This window comes from Vigna unguiculata, chromosome 2 (genome assembly GCF_037176805.1).
Source record: "Vigna unguiculata cultivar grain cowpea cultivar isolate G323 ecotype 2 chromosome 2, ASM3717680v1, whole genome shotgun sequence".
In the NCBI taxonomy this organism is placed as follows: Eukaryota; Viridiplantae; Streptophyta; class Magnoliopsida; order Fabales; family Fabaceae; genus Vigna; species Vigna unguiculata.
Window position 1 is genome coordinate 33961503 of NC_140793.1, and position 19390 is coordinate 33980892.

Below are 19390 nucleotides of genomic sequence, written 5' to 3' on the forward strand. Positions count from 1 at the left end.
AACTAAGTATTTATACATCACTGCAATTTTTTTATGCGAAACTTCGGGATCAGTAATTTATTTCACCAAAGAGGAGTATTGGCTTCTATTGGAGGAACTTTTTTGGCCATATGGAAAAGTTCAGTAACATGTTAAATTACGATGATGTTACAATTCTACACTGGAAACAGTTTTACCAATCAAATTGAAACATCTACTGAATCAATGGTTGTTCATATTTTGTCTGGTGACTAGACCAAATACAGGATCAAAGGAATCTAACACATGTTTTTTTTTGTTTTTTTTATCATTACTCTCCTAATTTGTATTGGCAGATTTAATTTAATCAATTATAATTTTGGATTAAAACCAATGACATTTACATATTTCATTTTAAAACTAAAATAGTAGAGAATTTAATGTTTTTGTTTGACGTAAAATTGATCTAAAATTTTAAACACAACGTAAGAGCCAACTCCTGGAAGTTACTCTAATTTTGGTAGAAAGAAAAATACACGTGATATTTCCAAATATATATATATATATATATATATATATATATTATATTATATTAAGAAAGATAATGTACGCATTTTAAGCCACAATCTCATATATTATCACATGATAATAATTAATTTTAAAATTATATTACCAATAATCTTTAACTACTGACAAACAACAACGAATAACTTTTCATATAGTTATTTGTTCACACAACATAATATAATAGTTTTTTTTTTATAATTTTATAATAAGGATTTTTAAAATTTTATTACAATGATTTATAGTTGATTGATGATAGTGTACTTTTCTTACATTTATATCTAATAGGTCCGCAAAAACAATTTCGGTTAAATTACATTCCTTTGACCAGAATTTTTTTATACCTGTAATACATTTTTTTACAACTCACTTAAATTAGTTAAACTATATTTAAGACAAAATGAAAAAGTAAAGCACAAAACACTATATATACATAGAAGTATAATTCATAAAAAAAACTTCAGTGTGTTCACAGAAGTTAATCACGTATTATTAAGTAAAGCAGAGTTTTAGTATGTTTAAGTACTTAGGAAATTATTTAGAAATAAATTTCAACATGATTTAATTTAAAAAGTGGGGGTATTATGGAAATTAAGAGGAAAAGAGAGGGTAGATGAAGAGTTAGGTGCAATCATTCAGAAAAAACTGGCGTGAGTGTTTATCAGAGGTCAGAATCCAGCTCTTACATAAACGTAGGTTGGACTCGTACAGACTTTTTCTCCTCTCCCCGCACCTAAAGCAGCTTCCACTGTAAATTTTGCCTCTCATTTTTTATTATTATTATTTATTATTATTAACCAAACAAAAGCAACAAAGTAAAAGCAAAAGATGCCACAAAGACGCCATGTTCTGACTTAGACCATCAACTGTTACCATAATTCAACCCTCAAAGATTCACTCTCCTACTCATTTTCTTCCTCACTCTTCTACCTCCACGGTTAGTTCACTCCATTTTCACTACATCACTCTCACTTTTTCACCTCTTCTGCGATTTTTCTTTTTCCATTCCCGATTCTCTCATCTCTGCATTTTCTTCTTTTAATTTCTCCATCGTTCTCGATTACTGATTGATTGATAGGTTTAGAAATAGGTTTTATTGTGCCTTTTTTCCTTTTTAGTTAATTCGGAAAGCATTGCATGAGTTGTGTTGTTAGAGATTGTGTTTCTGTTAACGGATTCGTCATCGAGTTTCGCTACTGGAGTTGAATTTCACTGCGGTACGGCTTTTTACACTGATTCAAAGCGGTTTAGATGACTGTGAATGTGTTGTCTGTAATTCTTTGGAATTGTGAGGATTCGGAGGTAATGGAAAGTGTGCAAGTTAAGAAAATATTATGGCGTTGAGGTATTTATAGCTTGGAAAATGACACGCTAGGTTGTCAGAACATGCATGCTTGTGTTGTGTAACATAAGGCTTTCGAATATGTTGCTGATGATGTTCACTTTTATATTCCTCTAGAAATAATTTGCCATATCAGATGTTAATAAACAGTAGAGTGTTTAATGTATAGTGTGTTTTAATCTTAATTAATGTTGAAGACTGATGGTGTTGGTCACACATGGAAACATTTTTTTTTTACGGGGACAGTGCAGTCTGAAGTAATTAACTGCACTTATCTATGTTGTGATGAAGATAATATTATGCTAGTTTTTGTGGAAAAAATAAGGTTGGTGATAGGTTTAAGATACACGACAGACTGACAGCATGAATTATAATTAGGTTTAAATATTTGGTTCCTATGTTGTAGATTTTAGTTGATAAAGGCCATTTTTGCTATCAAAACCTTGCAGCAATGTGATGCCTTTTAGTTTAGGTTTTCCAGAATTTATAATGGTTACAATAGTTAAATTGGATTTTAGTCACTCAAATTATGATTTGTTGTTTACTGTTTTATATATACTACTATATTACCCTTGTCGCATTTTATGCATTTTAGCGTAACTATCAAATTGACTAGTGTCCCCCCTCTTACTCTCTCTCTGTGCATCGTATTCCTTTATTTTGGAATCATTGTCCACAGTGCTTTCTTGTTTATAAATTTTAGATATATATGATATACAGATTTAATGAAAACTTGTAGAGGAGGGATTTTCTTTACTAAACACATTAGATTGAGCCACTCACACTCTTATAATTTAAAAGGCTGAAGTAGAGTAATATCCTTTCTCATTTTTCATGTGTTATTTATTTCATGGTTTGCTTGCAAATTTCTTAATCGGAAAAGTTAGCAGTGAATTTTTTGAAGTATGATATAATTTCCTTTGTGAACATTAAGAATTTAACTTCAACTTTTACTAGCTTCACATCCCAATTTATCTCTTTCATGATACATATCTTCTACATGAAGTCCTTAATGAGTGAAAACATATAAGCTAAGGTGGTACTCTAACCTTCTTGTTTTTTCTTATTTTTGATATCTCTTTTGTATTTAGTTGCAGAATAAATGTATAAGAGTGATTTCCTTCAGGATCAATCCCTATGGAGGTAGCTTTCTGAATTAAATTCCTAGGTACTTTTCATTGAGCGGTTGAAATTTTACATTTATTCTGATTTCTACTGATGAATACTTGGCATAGGTGGTGATGCATTGGAACCTCTGGTGCTGCATTCTTTTGGGATATCTTCATGTATATTGTATTTCTCTTAGTTCAGGACAGCACCTGAATAGGAGTACTGGCTTAGCGAGGTGGTTGGGTTATTCTGAGTCACTTGTGCTAGATGATTCTCAACTCCATGATTCTGCATTTGTTGACACATCAACTTTGTCATCCCCATTGAATGTTTTAGTCTCTTGCGAGGACTTGGAAGGTGTAGGATCTTTTAATACCACATGCTTGCTAAGCTCAACTCATTATTTAAAATCTGATATTAACATTTATGGTGTTGGAAACCTGGAGCTACTTTCTGATGTGTCGCTTTTATGCCCTGTGGAAGGGTGCATGATATCAGTAAATGTGTCTGGCAACATTAAACTTGGTCAAAATGCATCTATTGTTGCTGGTTCTGTGGTTTTATCTTCAGCCAATCTGACTATGGAATACAGTTCTTATATAGACTCATCATCTTTAGGTGGGTTACCACCTTCCCAAACTAGTGGCACTCCTGTTGGCAGTGACGGAGCTGGTGGAGGCCATGGTGGGCGTGGTGCATCTTGTTTAAAAAATAATAAGACAAACTGGGGTGGTGATGTTTATGCTTGGTCTACATTGTCTGAACCATGGAGTTACGGGAGCAAGGGTGGTGGAAAATCTAATATAAAACAATATGGAGGGAATGGTGGAGGACGTGTAAAGCTTCTAGTGAAGGACACTTTATATGTAAATGGATCTATTATTGCAGAAGGAGGAGATGGAGGTTCTAATGGGGGAGGTGGTTCTGGTGGAAGTATATTGGTTCATGCCGTGAAGCTGTGAGTATGATCTGCTTGTTAGTCTATAAACTTATACATGTTTTTTCATTTGACGACTTCCAAATGACTGTTTAGGGGGCCATAGCTATTATTTGAAGAGAGAAATGCTGTTTATTTTTGGCATTTAAGTCACTTCTACGAACTGCTACAACATCATAGCTAATAGTTTTTTTACATGTAAAGTGTTTTCGAAGTTTAGATGATGAGAAAATAGCAAATGTTGGTAATACTTTTAAATGATATTGATGGCAGAGATTTGTAGCTTTTGTTGATGATGGCATAGTGCTTAATATTCTATTTAGATGGATCTGTCTTGGCATTTGGTATGGTCAATTACAATTGCAGAGGTAGTAATCTTTTTCTTTCGAAGAATGTGGATGTTTTTTGGAAATGTCTTGTTCTTGATGAAGGTTTGAGTTTTTTCCAGTTTTTGAAAGTGCCATATCTGTATTGAAGGTTTTGTGGGGAACTAATACATGTTATATAGTGAATTGTGCTAGTAACTTTTCTTTTCAACTTTATTTTTTGTGGAGTGTAGGAAGGGGTATGGTACCATCAGTGCCGCTGGTGGGAGAGGATGGGGTGGAGGGGGTGGAGGAAGAATATCGCTGGATTGTTATAGCATACAAGAAGATTTAAATGTTACGGTTCATGGTTAGTTCTATTTCACACCTGTACATGGTAATTATACCAATGATGACTCCTGCTTAATCTTTTATTCTACCGTAAGGGTGTTAAGGTCAAATTATGTAAATCGAAGCACAAAAAATTAAAATCTTTTTTCGAACAAATAAAGGTTTTCACTTTTCAGTGCGAACATAAGCAAACCTTTCCTGTTTTTGTTATTACTTTAAAAGATAGTGTCCAGAACCTATTCAACTAGGAAACCTCCCAACTTCTCAGATTTACTAAAGAATTTTATGTTTTGGAAAATTGTTCTCCTGATTTAGATTTTGGAATCTATCTGTCATTATTCCTGATTACAGGCACACAGTTTAAATTTTTTGGTGGTGGTGAGAATATGCATTTGATAATTTATGTTCTTTTAATAAAGTATTTTTGGTTGACATCGTTGTATCTTCAAAATTTTCAACTCAAGTAACCTGCAAGGGTGCTGTTTTTCTTCATCTGGATAACAAGAAGGAGCTTATACATAATACATGCAATTGTTGTGACAGGAGGTTTGAGTATTGGCTGTCCTGGGAATTCTGGAGCAGCTGGAACATATTTCAATGCACATTTACTGAGTTTGAAAGTTAGCAATGATAATGTCACAACAGAAACTGAGACTCCTTTGCTTGACTTCTCAACCAGCCCTTTATGGTCAAATGTTTATGTGGAAAATAATGCAAAAGTGTTGGTTCCGCTTGTGTGGTCCAGAGTCCAGGTAGAGAATTACATTCATTACGTACTATACCCACAAACAATCATGATCACAGAGTCACCATTTCATTACCTTTTTAATATTTCTCGTGCCTTAGAAAATTCTTTATATGATAGAGTGCTTAAGCTCATGACTGTTCTGATCTGCTAAAGCATTTTGTAGCAATAGTTTTATTGCACAAATTATTAAGAAAAATATCGCCTGAATTTTTTTTCTTGTGATATTACATTATCTTTTGTCTTTGAAAACAATTTCATTGATATATTTTTTTATTTTCTATACTAGTCATTGCTATGTTTAACCATTGGAGCCAAATGGTTGATATTTGTTTGAATTCTCTAATTATGAAGGTTAGAGGCCAAATTAGTGTATACAGTGGAGGAAGCTTAATCTTTGGGTTGTCTGATTATCCAATTTCTGAGTTTGAGCTTGTTGCAGAAGAGCTTTTATTGAGTGATTCTATCATAAAGGTATGTTTTGTGATTTAATGTATTTTTCTGTTATAACTTTAGTTCCGTTATCAATTCATATATGTGTCAATTATTTTGAACTACTATTTGTTTGAGTTGTAGTATCAACATGTAATATGACAATTTTGCCTTTAATATATGAAGGTTTTTGGTGCATTTAGAGTTTCTGTTAAAATGCTACTCATGTGGAACTCCACAATGCAAATTGATGGTGGTGAAACTACAGTTGTGACTGCTTCAGTGCTTGAAGTGAGAAATCTTGCTGTTTTAAGGGTATAATACTCTTTATTATTTATTTGAAGTTACGCACAATTCTTGGTTATATAACCATATTTTGTTCCTGGTGGTTTGGAACTTCCATTATAATACTAGTTTCTTTCCTTCACAGCAAAATTCTGTCATTAGTTCAAATTCAAACTTGGCTTTATATGGTCAAGGACTACTACAATTGACTGGTGAAGGCGATGCTATCAAAGGCGAGCGATTATCCTTGTCTCTGTTCTATAATGTAACTGTAAGCATTATCTTTACAAGGACTTTTGTAGTTTTTATACTTTTTGAAGTGGTTATAAAAGATTTAAATGATTTTTAGGACTCTCCCTTAAGCAAGGGATGATAATATCAAAAGTTGATTGAAGTGCTGTGAGTGGAAGAAAATATCTAGATGGTTTTACTCTTCGACAGATTTTTGTTTACAATTTGGTTATCTCAGAATTCAGACTTAGAATCTAACTCAATCCCACAAAAACTAACTTATAAGATGAGGATGCTTAAGCCTTGGTAGGACTATATTGATAATTTTGATCAATGTGAGATTTCAGCAATCTCTTATGTCTAGGATTGAATATCTAGAGTGTGGACAAATGTGGGTGGTCCAACAACAGAACCTCTTGTGCCTAGGAATAGATATCTAGTGGAGTGTAGGCAGATGTGGGTGGCCTAATAACATATATAGGACAGATAATGATACCATCTTGTAACTTGAGCTCATGACTTAACTCAACCCTACAAATTGGCTAGTAATTTGTGGACTATCCAGGCCTTATATCAGGTCAATGGGTCACTTTAGCCTAATTTAAAAGAAAATAAATAAAGAAAAAAATAATTCTAAATTTAAAAGTTAAAATTCTCAATCTTACAAAAATGACTTGGAAGTATATGTCTGCATTATATATTATAATTTGACCATATCTATAGTAGATGTGGGATCTCGAATAAAATATGTATTTTTTAAATTTTAGTCACATGAATGAAATTGATTTGAATTATTAAATATAGTGATTTGATATATAAATTTTAATAAAATAATATTACTTTCATTTTTTATTTTCCATTTTTCTAATGATGGATATTGTTTTCAGTTATAGTTTATTATTTTCAATTTTTTAATTATAGTTATTATCTTCAATTTTTGTTACTCGATTCCATCCTGTTTTATGGGTTGGTCGGTTTTATGGAGTATTCTGGTTATGAGGACTAGAATGACCATATCTTTATTTGATATAGGATCTCAACCCCACCCTAACGAGTCAAACAATACCCTAAATGGACATGTGAGTTTTTTGAAGTGTGGATCAGTGTAGGTGGTCCAATAATAACATCATCTCATGCTTAGGATTAGGTGTGTAGAGCATAGATAAGCATGGGTGTCTTGGTGATGAATTTAAGATAAATTCTGATACCGTCATATAATTTTGTCTTGAGGTCTAAGTTAACTCCTTTAAACCAGTATGTAACATGAGAATTATCCAAACATTATAAGTACTACTTTAGTTGTATCTCTAATTGATATTCTCAACAAGTTTTATATCCCAACTTTAAATTAGAAGTAATGACTAAAGAATGTGTTTTGTTTTGATCAGTCATTGATTTAAACTTTAATAATTATACATGAATGTATATATATATATATATATATATATATATATATATATATATATATACAAGTTAAAACCAAAAAATTGAAAGAATTAAGCTATATCTAAAGTATGATCCTAATTACATAATTTACAGCAGATCTCTGAAAAAATAGGCTTTCTTCATAGATTCAAATAAAATCTGATATAAATACATAAACGTCAAGTAAACCAAATCTGCATCATATCTCCTGGGAAGTCTTGCTGCCTTTGTAATATCTCATTGTATCTAAATTCCTTCAGACCAAGACAAATTTGTGTTATGTCACTGTTTCTCAAATTCATGAATTTTCCCCTTTGAAGTTGCATTTGGATGCAGCATTTCAATTGACAGTGTTGCTCTTGCGACAGGTTGGTCTAGGTTCTTTACTTCAAGCTCCTTTGGATGATGACGCTAGTAGAGGCATGTAAGTATGATCACTTTCTAGGTTGCATTGCTTGACTAAAACAGTTTCTGTCTGGCCTGTTGGGAAACTCTAAATTTAATCCTATTTTTTTTTTTTTTTATAATTATGTTTGTAGGGTGACAAAACATCTTTGTGACACGCAGAGATGTCCAATGGATTTGATAACGCCACCTGACGATTGTCATGTCAATTATACACTCTCGTTCTCACTACAAGTAAGCTTTGTTTTTGTTTTTGTTTTTTTTTATAAAACTCATGCTAGGCGTTAGTATAATCCTTGGCATCTTAGCTAGGTTGACACCCCAAGAACATCCATTATTTGCCATCACATGAAAATATCATCAAAAACAAAAAGAAGATACAAAAGAACTCATGGGTAGACCCAACCAAAACCCATGAACAAAAAGCGGGCCAACTATAAAGCTATACACAAGCTAAGAAACTCTATACATAAAAAAAAGAAACCTATTATAATAAAAGTCCAAACTTATAAAAGTTGGCATAACCGTATACCATTTAAACACTTCTCCAGAAGAAAGGCCTAAACTCGCCATCTTATCAACACAATGATTTCTATTAGATATATTAGATTATTAGATATCATGTAGTCATTTTTATCTTATGTAACTTATCTTCTTATGCTTTGTTATTATTCTTTATTTGTATGTTTGGCTTAGTCCATATTCCCTTTATTATAAATAAAGTACCCTATGTGTATTTTCTACACGAGGGAGATTAATCCCATACATAATTTTTCACTATATTTAACAATTTCCTTCTCGGAAAGTGGGTTACCTTAAAATCAATTCCACTACAAAACTTAATGCATTTCCTCCAACGACCTCTAATAGACCAAGGTACAACCTTTGTGTAGTTATAGTAAAAAGTGCTACTTTTAGATGTATTTAATTTTAAAAAATTAATATATTTTCTTATGTTTTTACACTCTTGGAATTAAGTTGGAACTAATTTTAATCCCACCCATATATTTTGCATTTAATGCAAGTTCTGAGTTTTATTGCATGAAATAACATCTTTGTATCATTGCCACTATTTCTAATTCAATCTACTTTTATTGGGAATTTTGTGATCGGGTCGACATAAATGCAAAATATTGCTGTTATAGTTGAATATCATGGCGAATTCTTATGAATTTTTTTGCAGATATGTCGTGTTGAGGATCTTCTTGTAAATGGCATTATGATGGGAAGCATAATTCACATTCACAGGGCTCGAACTGTGATTGTTGATACAGATGGTATGATTACTGCATCTGAATTAGGTAATTAAAATGTTGAAGAGATTTTTTTTTTTCTATACATTTCTGTTCTAATTAAAAATGTTTACTTAGGTTGTAAAAATGCTAATTACCACGAAAGGATAGTATTAAGATTTTGATTAGATAGGGACCTTTTCCAGGTTGCACTGAAGGTATTGGTAAAGGAAACTTTTTGAATGGAGCTGGTGGTGGTGCTGGGCATGGTGGAAAAGGAGGATCTGGATATTTCAATGGGAGAGAAAGTATTGGTGGTAATGACTATGGAAATGCTATTCTTCCATGTGAACTGGGCAGCGGAACTGAGGGCCCAAATGAGTCATATGGGCATGTTGTTGGAGGCGGGATGATTGGTAATTAGTTTAATACGTAACTTGACTTTTTATGTTTCATGTAAAGGATTCTTCAAATTTATTTCTGGCTTATTCACATGGATGATGATGGCTACAAATGCTATATCTGCTGGTGCCTCTATTCATTATACAAAGGCAAATGCCTATTTTTTTTTGTTTTTTGTTATATTCTCTGATCACTTAATTTTTGTTTAATCTTGTCTAGTGATGGGATCCATTCAGTGGCCACTTTTGAGACTTGACCTATATGGAACCTTGAGGGCTGATGGTGAAAGCTTTAGCAAATCAATAACAAGCAGTGATGGTTCTTTAGTGGGGGGTCTAGGTGGAGGTTCTGGTGGAACAGTCCTTCTATTCCTTCAAGAACTTAGGCTCTTGGAGAATTCATCCTTGTCTGTTGTTGGGGGCAATGGTGGCCCTGTTGGTGGTGGTGGTGGAGGTGGAGGTAGAATCCATTTTCATTGGTCAAAGATTGGTGTGGAGGAAGAATATGTTCCTGTTGCAAGTATTATTGGCACCATGAATAACAGGTATGTATAATCATGTCTCTATTAATGACTGTAGAATTGGGGAACATAATAGATTATTACTGTTATTTCTTGGGCCAAATGCTATTTCCATGTAGTTAGAGGACTATTGTGGTGGTATAATTTTGGAGGACCAAATTCTGGGCTCACTTTTAAGGAACTTGAAAGTTGAAACATGGTCATTGTGAATAATTTAATCAGCATCAGGGTAAAATGGTTACTTACACTTTCTTTTAATAAACTTTGCTGAGGAACATCATCTCTTTCTTCATATGATTTTAAACAGTGGAGGTGCGGGGGACAATGATGGTCATCATGGACAAGAGGGTACGATAACTGGGAAAGCATGCCCTAAAGGTCTTTATGGAATTTTCTGCGAGGTTTGCTCCTGTAGTTTTTTCTTGTTTTTTTTCCTTCGCATTCTTGGATTTTCTTAGAATGTTAGAGATATTTACCAATCATAGAGAGATGAAGATTCACTGCAGCAGATTTCTGGCATGTATCATGGTTATAACCTTACCTTTAATCTGCTTAATGAAAGAATTACAGAACAGGTAAGAAGAATAGACTAGTTAATTAGAGTGTTAAGTCTCCTTGATGTCCTAGCCTAGTCTCCCCCTCATAATTATTACCCAATCTACACCCACTAAAACTGAATTACTCTCTTGCTACCCTCTTTATTCCCAATTCAGCAGTCAGTTACCCTGTGGGTAATTCCATTCTCTCTTTTGGTCATGATCTCCAACACTGTGACCCCTTTCCCCATCTACACACTAGCTATATAAGGGATCCTTTTTTTAAACGAGCAATATGCAAAGGGATTGGTGATTTGACATGTATTTCAAATCTTTGTTAATTTTTCCATTTGGTCAAAAATCAATTTGGAAAAAACATCAAAAGAATTAGGTTCGTTAATGATACTAAATATGTGAATCATCTATTCTCCAAATTTTTGTTTCTTAATAGTATTATTCATGAACTAACATGTGTTAACACTCCATAACAAAACAGGGTTACATAAAAAGGAAGAATCGTCATCTCCTAGATCTAGCTAGAGCTCTTTCCTGATGTTTGTTCCCAAAACATATTGGAAAGAGACTCGGTTAACTGTCACATACATATTGTATTCTAAAATTTACTGAATTTAAGCTGTCTGATCTGTCACAAATCTAATAGTTCTTCCACCTGCACTGGGTGCTTACTTTCTGAAAATTTGTTAAACTGTGCAAGTGATTTTACAGGAATGTCCTATTGGTTCCTATAAAGATGTTGATGGTTCTGAGGAAGATCTTTGCATTCCTTGTCCTCTTGATCTTCTTCCAAATCGTGCAAATTTCATATATAAACGAGGTATTTTTGATGATATGACTTTGCTATACAGGCCTAACATTATGTTATATCTCAAACTTTTAGGATGGTTCTTTTCATTTCAGGGGGTGTTACAGAACGGTCTTGTCCATATAAATGCATATCAGACAAATATCGGATGCCAAATTGCTATACACCTCTAGAGGAGCTCATTTATACATTTTGGGGTCCCTGGCCTTTTTCAGTAATGTTATCATTCATTTTATTGATCTTGGCTCTGCTACTAAGTACTTTGAGAATCAAGTTGATCGGTTCTGGTTCATATCATAGTTCAAGTTCAATTGAACACCGTAATCATCACCGTTTTCCATATCTTCTTTCCCTCTCCGAGGTATTATTCTGAGGAGAAAATTTCGTCTGCTAATTAGTTCTTTCTCAGTATTAATTGAGCCTTAACACATGACTCTGAAACTATTGGATGCATTATATCTTTGTTGTTCGAAAACCAGGTTCGTGGAGCTAGAGCTGAAGAGACTCAAAGTCATGTACACAGAGTGTACTTTATGGGCCCTAATACTTTTAGAGAACCCTGGCATCTTCCTTATTCACCTCCTCATGCTATAATTGAGATTGTGTAAGAGCAACTACATAATGAATTATGCATACATGCATGTTGTGGATCCTGAAGTCATATTGCTTTATATGTGTGGTTGTGTAGTGATAAATACTGGAAGCGTAATTATTTTAGCTTAAATCATTGATCTACTGTATTCCTGAATATTGAGTAGATATGAATAGTACATGTTGATTCAATGTACAAAAGGATATCGAAGTTTTTGTAACGACCACTACATATACACAGAATTAATGGTTAAACAGTTGTAACCAATTGATCACAACAGCTGTAATGGACAACTAACTAACTAACTAACTAAATCAGTTACAGAAAACTGATAACGGTCTACTATAATAACGGTGACAGTTTTATTTGATACAGTGCAGTTATAGACTCAGATCCCCACTGCAAACTCAAGATGATTGAGAAACCAAAGAATGCTCTGTTACATGGAGTTTGTCCTTAAGAAAACAAAATCTAGCAGTAATGTGCTGTACCACCAGTTGCTTGGTGACAACCTTCTCTTGAACAAAAAACACATCAAGTTCCATGTGTTTTGTCCTAGAGTGTAATACTAGCTTAGGCTTGTGAGCTTACGTGGCTTAGGCAACTACTACTACAACTAAAATAGGGGACATCCATGAAACAAAGCTTATTTGTGACAACCAAGCTGCACTTCACATTGCATCACACTCGGTCTTCCATAAAGAACCAAACACATTGAAATTGATTGTCACTTTGTTAGAGAAAAGGTACTCTCTGAAGAAACCACTACTGATTTTGTCAACTCTAGCAATCAGCTAGCTGACGTATTCACCAAGTCCCTTAGAGGCTCTCGGATTGAGTACATTTGTAACAAGCTTCGTGCATATGACATATATGCTCTAGCTTGAGGGAGAGTGTTAAAATATAATTAGCGGTTACAGATATCTAGGAAATCAACCGTTACATAATCTCGTAAATTAGGGTGATTGATTCCATATTATTATGTGTCTTTATTGTAATTAATTCTACTCAATAGTATGAATACATATTGTGTGCTTTGCATTATACACACAATACATTTAGACCATATACAATTCTATAATAACAAACAAAATGATAGCAGTAACAGTTCTATGGATAATATGATGTATATTGATTTGGGAAAAATACAAAAGAAAGGTATAAGTAGAAAATAAGGGAGTAAACCTTTACACTAATCTATCCCTGAAAATCAGGGAAATATATCTCCCTATAAGAGCTGTCCCTAAATAAGGAAATAAAACTGATTTTATTTACATTAAATCCTATTATGGGCTTTACAATTTTGGATTTGATGATTCTGATTGATATGTGCTGATATCCAACCGATTCTGATTAATAGTACTGATCTCCAACATATTTTGTTAAGAAGTGAATTTTAAGTCTAACTTAATCACACAAAACCGACTTGTAAAGAGATGTTTATATCCACTTATATATTGTATAGTGGCCTCATCTCTAGTCGATGTGGAACTTCCAACACACCTCTCCTCACGCCGAGACATATATATCTCGTGCATGGGACTAGACAGTGATGAATTGTTCAGCAGGTGGAACAATAGACTCAACAAACAACAATTAGGATAGGCTCTAACTCATACTATGTTAAAAAGTAAACTTTAAGCCTAACTTAACCTTACAAAACTGGCTTGTAAGGTGAGGTTTGCATCCACTTATATATTGTGAACTGGCCTCATCTCTAGTCTATATAGGACTTTCAACATATTTGATACAATGGAGTTATACACTAACTGAAAAATCATTCCTACTTAATAGCTATTCATTTATATTGATATGAATCATCACTCTTCTGTATTGTAAAATTTCGCCAACTTGTTAACTGTATCAGTTTAGATTGATTGAAATCATTAATATTTGATGCAACTGAAAATCACACGTACTTGCTAACTATTGAACATATCTTGTTGTACTCTTGATATTACCATCTAAACACATGACAAATTTATTACTTTAACTATTATTTATTTTGGATTAAATTATATTCTAATGGTGATGCAGGTATGAGGATGCTTTTAATAGATTTATCGATGAAATCAACTCAGTTGCTGCATATGATTGGTGGGAAGGATCAGTGCATAGTATACTTTCGGTTGTTGCATATCCTTGTGCTTGGTCCTGGAAGCATTGGAGGCGAAGGGTCAAAATCAGTCGCCTTCAGGAATATGTTAAATCTGAATATGACCATTCTTGTCTACGGTCCTGTCGATCACGTGCTTTGTACAAAGGGATGAAGGTTTGACTTGCAAAGCCTTTAACATGATGGAGTAATTTCCATAAATTCCTTATTAGACCGGTTCATATGGTTTGAGAATGATTAAACATGATTTGATTCCTTGGAGATCGAAGCGTAGATAGATGAACTCTATGGAGATTTTAAAACATGTATTTTCGTCTGTCATATTTTCAGAGAAGGAGATAGATGTGTTGATAGACTAGTTTCCTTTGGTATTAAAAGTCATAAATGTTCCTCCCTTTATTTTGGTGGAAAGGTGGTGGAATGGTGTTCCTCCCTTTATTTCACATGATTTTTGTGGAGATAAATTTGGGCTTACACAATTTAAATTTTGTTAGTGGGTCTGGATTTAACCCCCCTCCGCCACTTTTGTATTTCCTTTTCCATATACTTGTATTAAGAATGCTGCATAGGATTAATATACACTATAGTGCTAACCTGGTTAGGATTGTGACCCGTATAGTGATGCAATAGCATTCTTTATTTTTGATTAAAAAAGAGACTTCTAAAGAACAATTCAAGCCAAATAACCGCAAAAGACCTAGTCTTCCCTAATGGTAAAAGATTCCTAAATTTATATAAAGATATTCAAATGGTATGTGTTTTGGGCACAACCATAGGTGTGATAACAGAAATTTGAGCCATGTATTATACTCTCTTTTAATTCTAATTTCTAATCATAAAATATTTCAGCTTCTAACTTAAGATTCCATGCTCCCTAGACATAAGAATTGTTTTAGTAGAACTAAATATATGGATTGTTTTTGTTTGGTTATTTCTTGGGAACTATTTGGAATTCCTAGAAGGAATAAGTGGTTTTATATTTCATCTAACAAGTTACAATATGACGATATCATAGTTCAGAAGATGCTATGTTTACAAGATTGCATTCCTTTATTTTCACACAAAAGCAAAAAGAATGTGATATAAACATCGGTATTAATTTTATTTATGTAGAAGTATAAATGTTTGCTTTTCAACTTCTCTATTGTCACTCGTTTCTATTAAAATCTATGTCCTTGCAAATAATGTTTCCATTTGGCTAAGTTATGCAGAGTCATTTTTTAGTTTCTTTAATTTAAGAAACAAATTATGCAGGTTGGGACAACTCCAGATTTAATGGTAGCGTACATCGATTTTTTTCTTGGCGGTGATGAGAAGCGATTAGACATTGTGTCAATTATACAGAAGAGATTTCCCATGTGCATAATTTTTGGTGGGGATGGGAGCTACATGGCACCTTATTATCTTCACAATGATACACTGTTGACAAACCTCCTTGGTCAGGTATATTGATTATTAAGGTTGTTAGGATTTAGTCAGTTATGTTTTCTCTATACATAGCTGACATTCTAATCTCAAACTTGATATCTGCAGCATGTCCCAGCAACTGTCTGGAATCGCTTGGTAGCTGGACTGAATGCTCAGTTAAGAACAGTAAGGCATGGATCAATCCGTACTGCACTAGGACCCGTTGTTGATTGGATAAACAGCCATGGAAACCCCCAACTTGAGTTCCATGGAGTTAAAATTGAGCTTGGATGGTTCCAAGCAACAGCTTCTGGATACTATCAACTTGGTATTGTGGTAGCAGTTGGGGATTATTCCCTTCTTGAGTTGCATCAATCTGATACTTGGGTTGGCACTGATGAAGTAGTGAGGTAATTTACTAATTTATGATCCTGACCGAATGCTCTATACATACAGACTGTAACCCTTGGTTTCTTTTGATTAATCCTGTTAACATGGCAAGGAATGAGAACAATGGATTTATTTTGTCCTATAAGAATTAGTAGTGCCAATTGAAACCAAATAATATAAAAGGGAATGTTTGTAAATTTTTTAACTAGTTAAAAAATATTTTTGGAATGAACATTTGGCCTACGAAAATATTTGAGAAATCAGGTAAAGAAAATGTTTTGTCTTTATTTTCTGTTTCCAATAACTAGTATGCCACTTTGTTTTCACTGTTATTGTGGTTTTAACCATTTGTTGTTGTTGAATTCGGATTTGGAATTATTGCTGAAAATTAGGAAGAAAACAGTATCAAGAGATTTGATATACAGAAATTAATCAGAATTAGTGTTGTCTGATTTATGCTATTAATAATAGGTTTTGATGTAATTAGAATTTGTCTTTCATGCTACAACAGTTATAGGAGTAATTATCTTCCTGATTTTCAGGCTGGCTTAATGTAAAAATTGTTCTCCTATTCATATATTAATACCCACTGATTATATTAGTTCAGTTTTACGTATCAGTGAGAATATATTCACTCTTCCAAATGGTATCAAAGAGAACGATCTGACCTGTCACAATATTAATACCCTTACTAATTCTTTACTTTTAGCCTTCAAGTTGCATTGTTTCTTGATATTGCTTAATATCTCGTAGATGATGATTTGTTCAGACTCTGTTTAAATCCTGTATTTTATTAGGCCTAGACTATTTATTTGTTACTTATGACAGGAAAAATGTGCCACATGGAAAAAAGAATCTTAAGCAGCTGCAGCATAGTTGGCCATACATGAGTAATTCATTATCTCTTAAAAGGATAACCGGAGGAATTAATGGCGGCCTAATAAATGATGCTACCTTAAAATCACTGGACTTTAAAAGGGACTTTCTATTCCCACTTTCTCTCCTGTTGTGCAATACTAGACCTGTTGGTCGTCAGGTAGTTAAACTATTTTAGGTGTTTCACCTGTCCACAACTATAAATTGAACACTGTCTAATGCATGACATCTTTGTTTCAGGACACTGTACAGTTTCTGATTACGTTGATGCTTTTAGCAGATATTTCTGTCACTCTCCTCATGTTGCTCCAGTTCTACTGGATTTCTCTTCCTGCTTTTCTTTCTGTTCTGCTAATTCTTCCTCTTTCTCTACTTTCTCCATTTCCTGCTGGTGTGAATGCATTATTCAGTAAAGAGCCCAGAAGAGCTTCACTTTTTCGAGTATATGCACTGTGGAATGCTACTTCTTTATTTAATATTGTAAGTTCTCCATTTCCTACTTAGTATAACTATGGTGTATGTGTAAGTGAAAAAAATGACTTGCTTGCAATAATGTATTCATTGCTTATTGAACCTTAAAAAGCTGAAAGTTTATAATGAGCATTTCATCATAAGTTGCTCGCAGCAAATTGCCCCATCATGCTTATAATGCATAGCTGTAACGTGCTTCTATTTCAAGAAGAATAGGGGTAATTGCAGATAATATTGTTAAGACATAAAAAAACTCTAGTAACTAAAATACAATTCCTTAGAATATTGAAGTTGTTAATGAGGCTTTATTAACAGTAACAATTTTTTATGTGAAGAATACTATATTCAGTAAAAAATTCTTCTTGTTTTACTAATTAGATTTACCTTTAAAAATTTATTGTGGAGGATTTTAAACGATGTTTGTAGTAAAAGGATATTGCATTAAGCCTTTTAAGCATTGAAATAGAATCAAAATTATGATACATTCTACATCTCAAACGTTAAAAGTAGAGCCTTAATGCCAAAAAAATTACTTTGAATTGCAGAATTGGATGCCCTGTAACATTTATAGAATTATTGGCATTTTGAATTCTTACATTTGAAATATAGCTTTTAGTATCTAATATTTGTTTGTGTACGGCATGTGTGCAGGGAGTTGCTTTTATTTGTTGTCTCCTTCATTATGCACTATCCCACTTTCACCACCCTGATGAAGCAAGTACCCGTAATGTTAAGAGGTAAGGCTGTCAATTTTTTAATGACACCATTTTATCTCAAACAACAATGGCGTATGCCACAAACAACCTACATTTTTTGTTTAAATTTACTTCTGTGGCGGTAAAGTAAATATACTCAAAAAATGTATAACATTATCATCTTATCTATTATACTATAAAGCCATCAGATTTATTTGTATTTGAACAAGATAGCCTATTGAATTATGAATCATCATTGAACTGCCTCTCCATGGAGGTTTTGTTGTTCGAGGAAGAATAATATCCTGCCAAATTTGATAGATAAACTTATTACAAGTGCAAACCCCTGGCTAATTCTAACAAATAGTCTGAAAGAAACATCTCCATAGGTAAACTTTCAGGGACTAACATGAACCACAAACAGCAATGGCAAATATTAAGAGCATGACAACATTGCATGTAGTCACATGATTATATTCATGTCATTCATTTATAGTGTTAGTATGGAGTCGTTTGCTGCTAAAATAGTTTTAGCTGGGTTTGATAATTGTTCGTTTCTTTTTATTTATTTATTTCTTGTTTATAAAAACTTTATTTTGAAGTCTGGTTATTACATTCTCTTACAGGGATGATGATAAATGTTGGCTTTTGCCTATCATCCTTTTTCTATTCAAGTCGATACAGGCTCGATTTGTCAATTGGCACATAGCGAATCTAGAAATTGAAGATTTTTCTCTATTTTGTCCGGATCCAGATGCATTTTGGGCACATGAATCTGGTTTTTGATAGAAAAGAAACAAAAGCTTTTGATCGTGAACCTGGATGCTAAATTTTTGATAAATCCAACAGTTCAAAAGGTGCTTCGTTTTGACATGGTTGTGAGCCAGCGTCAGCAGCAGCATCCTTGCCATGTGAATATATTCAGTGATGTACAGGAGAATGAAGTACAGTACCACATTTTAGCTTCTTTGTAAAAAATCTCCAAAGATTCAAGGGATATAGACACCTTTTACTAGTATTTTTTAATTTAATTTTTTTTTGGGGACGCTTTCTCCGTTAATACAACTTACTGAAGCTTCACTACTTTCTTTTCTCTCTCTATATATTCATTGTAAATTTGATTTTCTTAATTAAAGCAATTATTTTTCCCATGACGGCTTCTATGCTAGAGAAGCCTTTTAAAAGAAAATAGTAAATCTGCAATCCTTTGTTTTTATTTTATCCATAACAACTAAATTGC

General features: G+C 33.3%; 1 protein-coding gene across 6 annotated transcripts; it reads left to right on the plus strand.

Annotated features, from left to right (window-relative positions):
- Positions 1 to 1221: 1221 nt before the first annotated feature.
- Positions 1222 to 19233, plus strand: LOC114170917 (MraZ). 6 transcript variants are annotated; one of them, XM_085667649.1, is made up of 24 exons: positions 1222 to 1459; positions 2956 to 3007; positions 3100 to 3932; positions 4471 to 4586; positions 5111 to 5319; positions 5667 to 5786; positions 5931 to 6059; positions 6175 to 6300; positions 8054 to 8109; positions 8225 to 8324; positions 9274 to 9367; positions 9529 to 9738; positions 9944 to 10268; positions 10552 to 10645; positions 11507 to 11615; positions 11699 to 11964; positions 12083 to 12207; positions 14233 to 14467; positions 15566 to 15754; positions 15845 to 16128; positions 16937 to 17144; positions 17225 to 17464; positions 18107 to 18192; positions 18777 to 19233. In XM_085667649.1, exons 2-24 carry the CDS (start codon positions 3002 to 3004, stop codon positions 18934 to 18936), a joined length of 4320 nt encoding a protein of 1439 aa, XP_085523775.1. In that variant the 5' UTR covers positions 1222 to 1459; positions 2956 to 3001; the 3' UTR covers positions 18937 to 19233. The 6 variants fall into 6 exon arrangements, with proteins under 6 accessions (XP_085523775.1, XP_027912119.1, XP_085523771.1 ...); XM_028056318.2 differs by having other exon boundaries at positions 1223 to 1459; positions 9274 to 9391; XM_085667645.1 differs by having other exon boundaries at positions 1223 to 1459; positions 6175 to 6294; positions 9274 to 9391.
- The last annotated feature ends 157 nt before the right edge of the window (positions 19234 to 19390 follow it).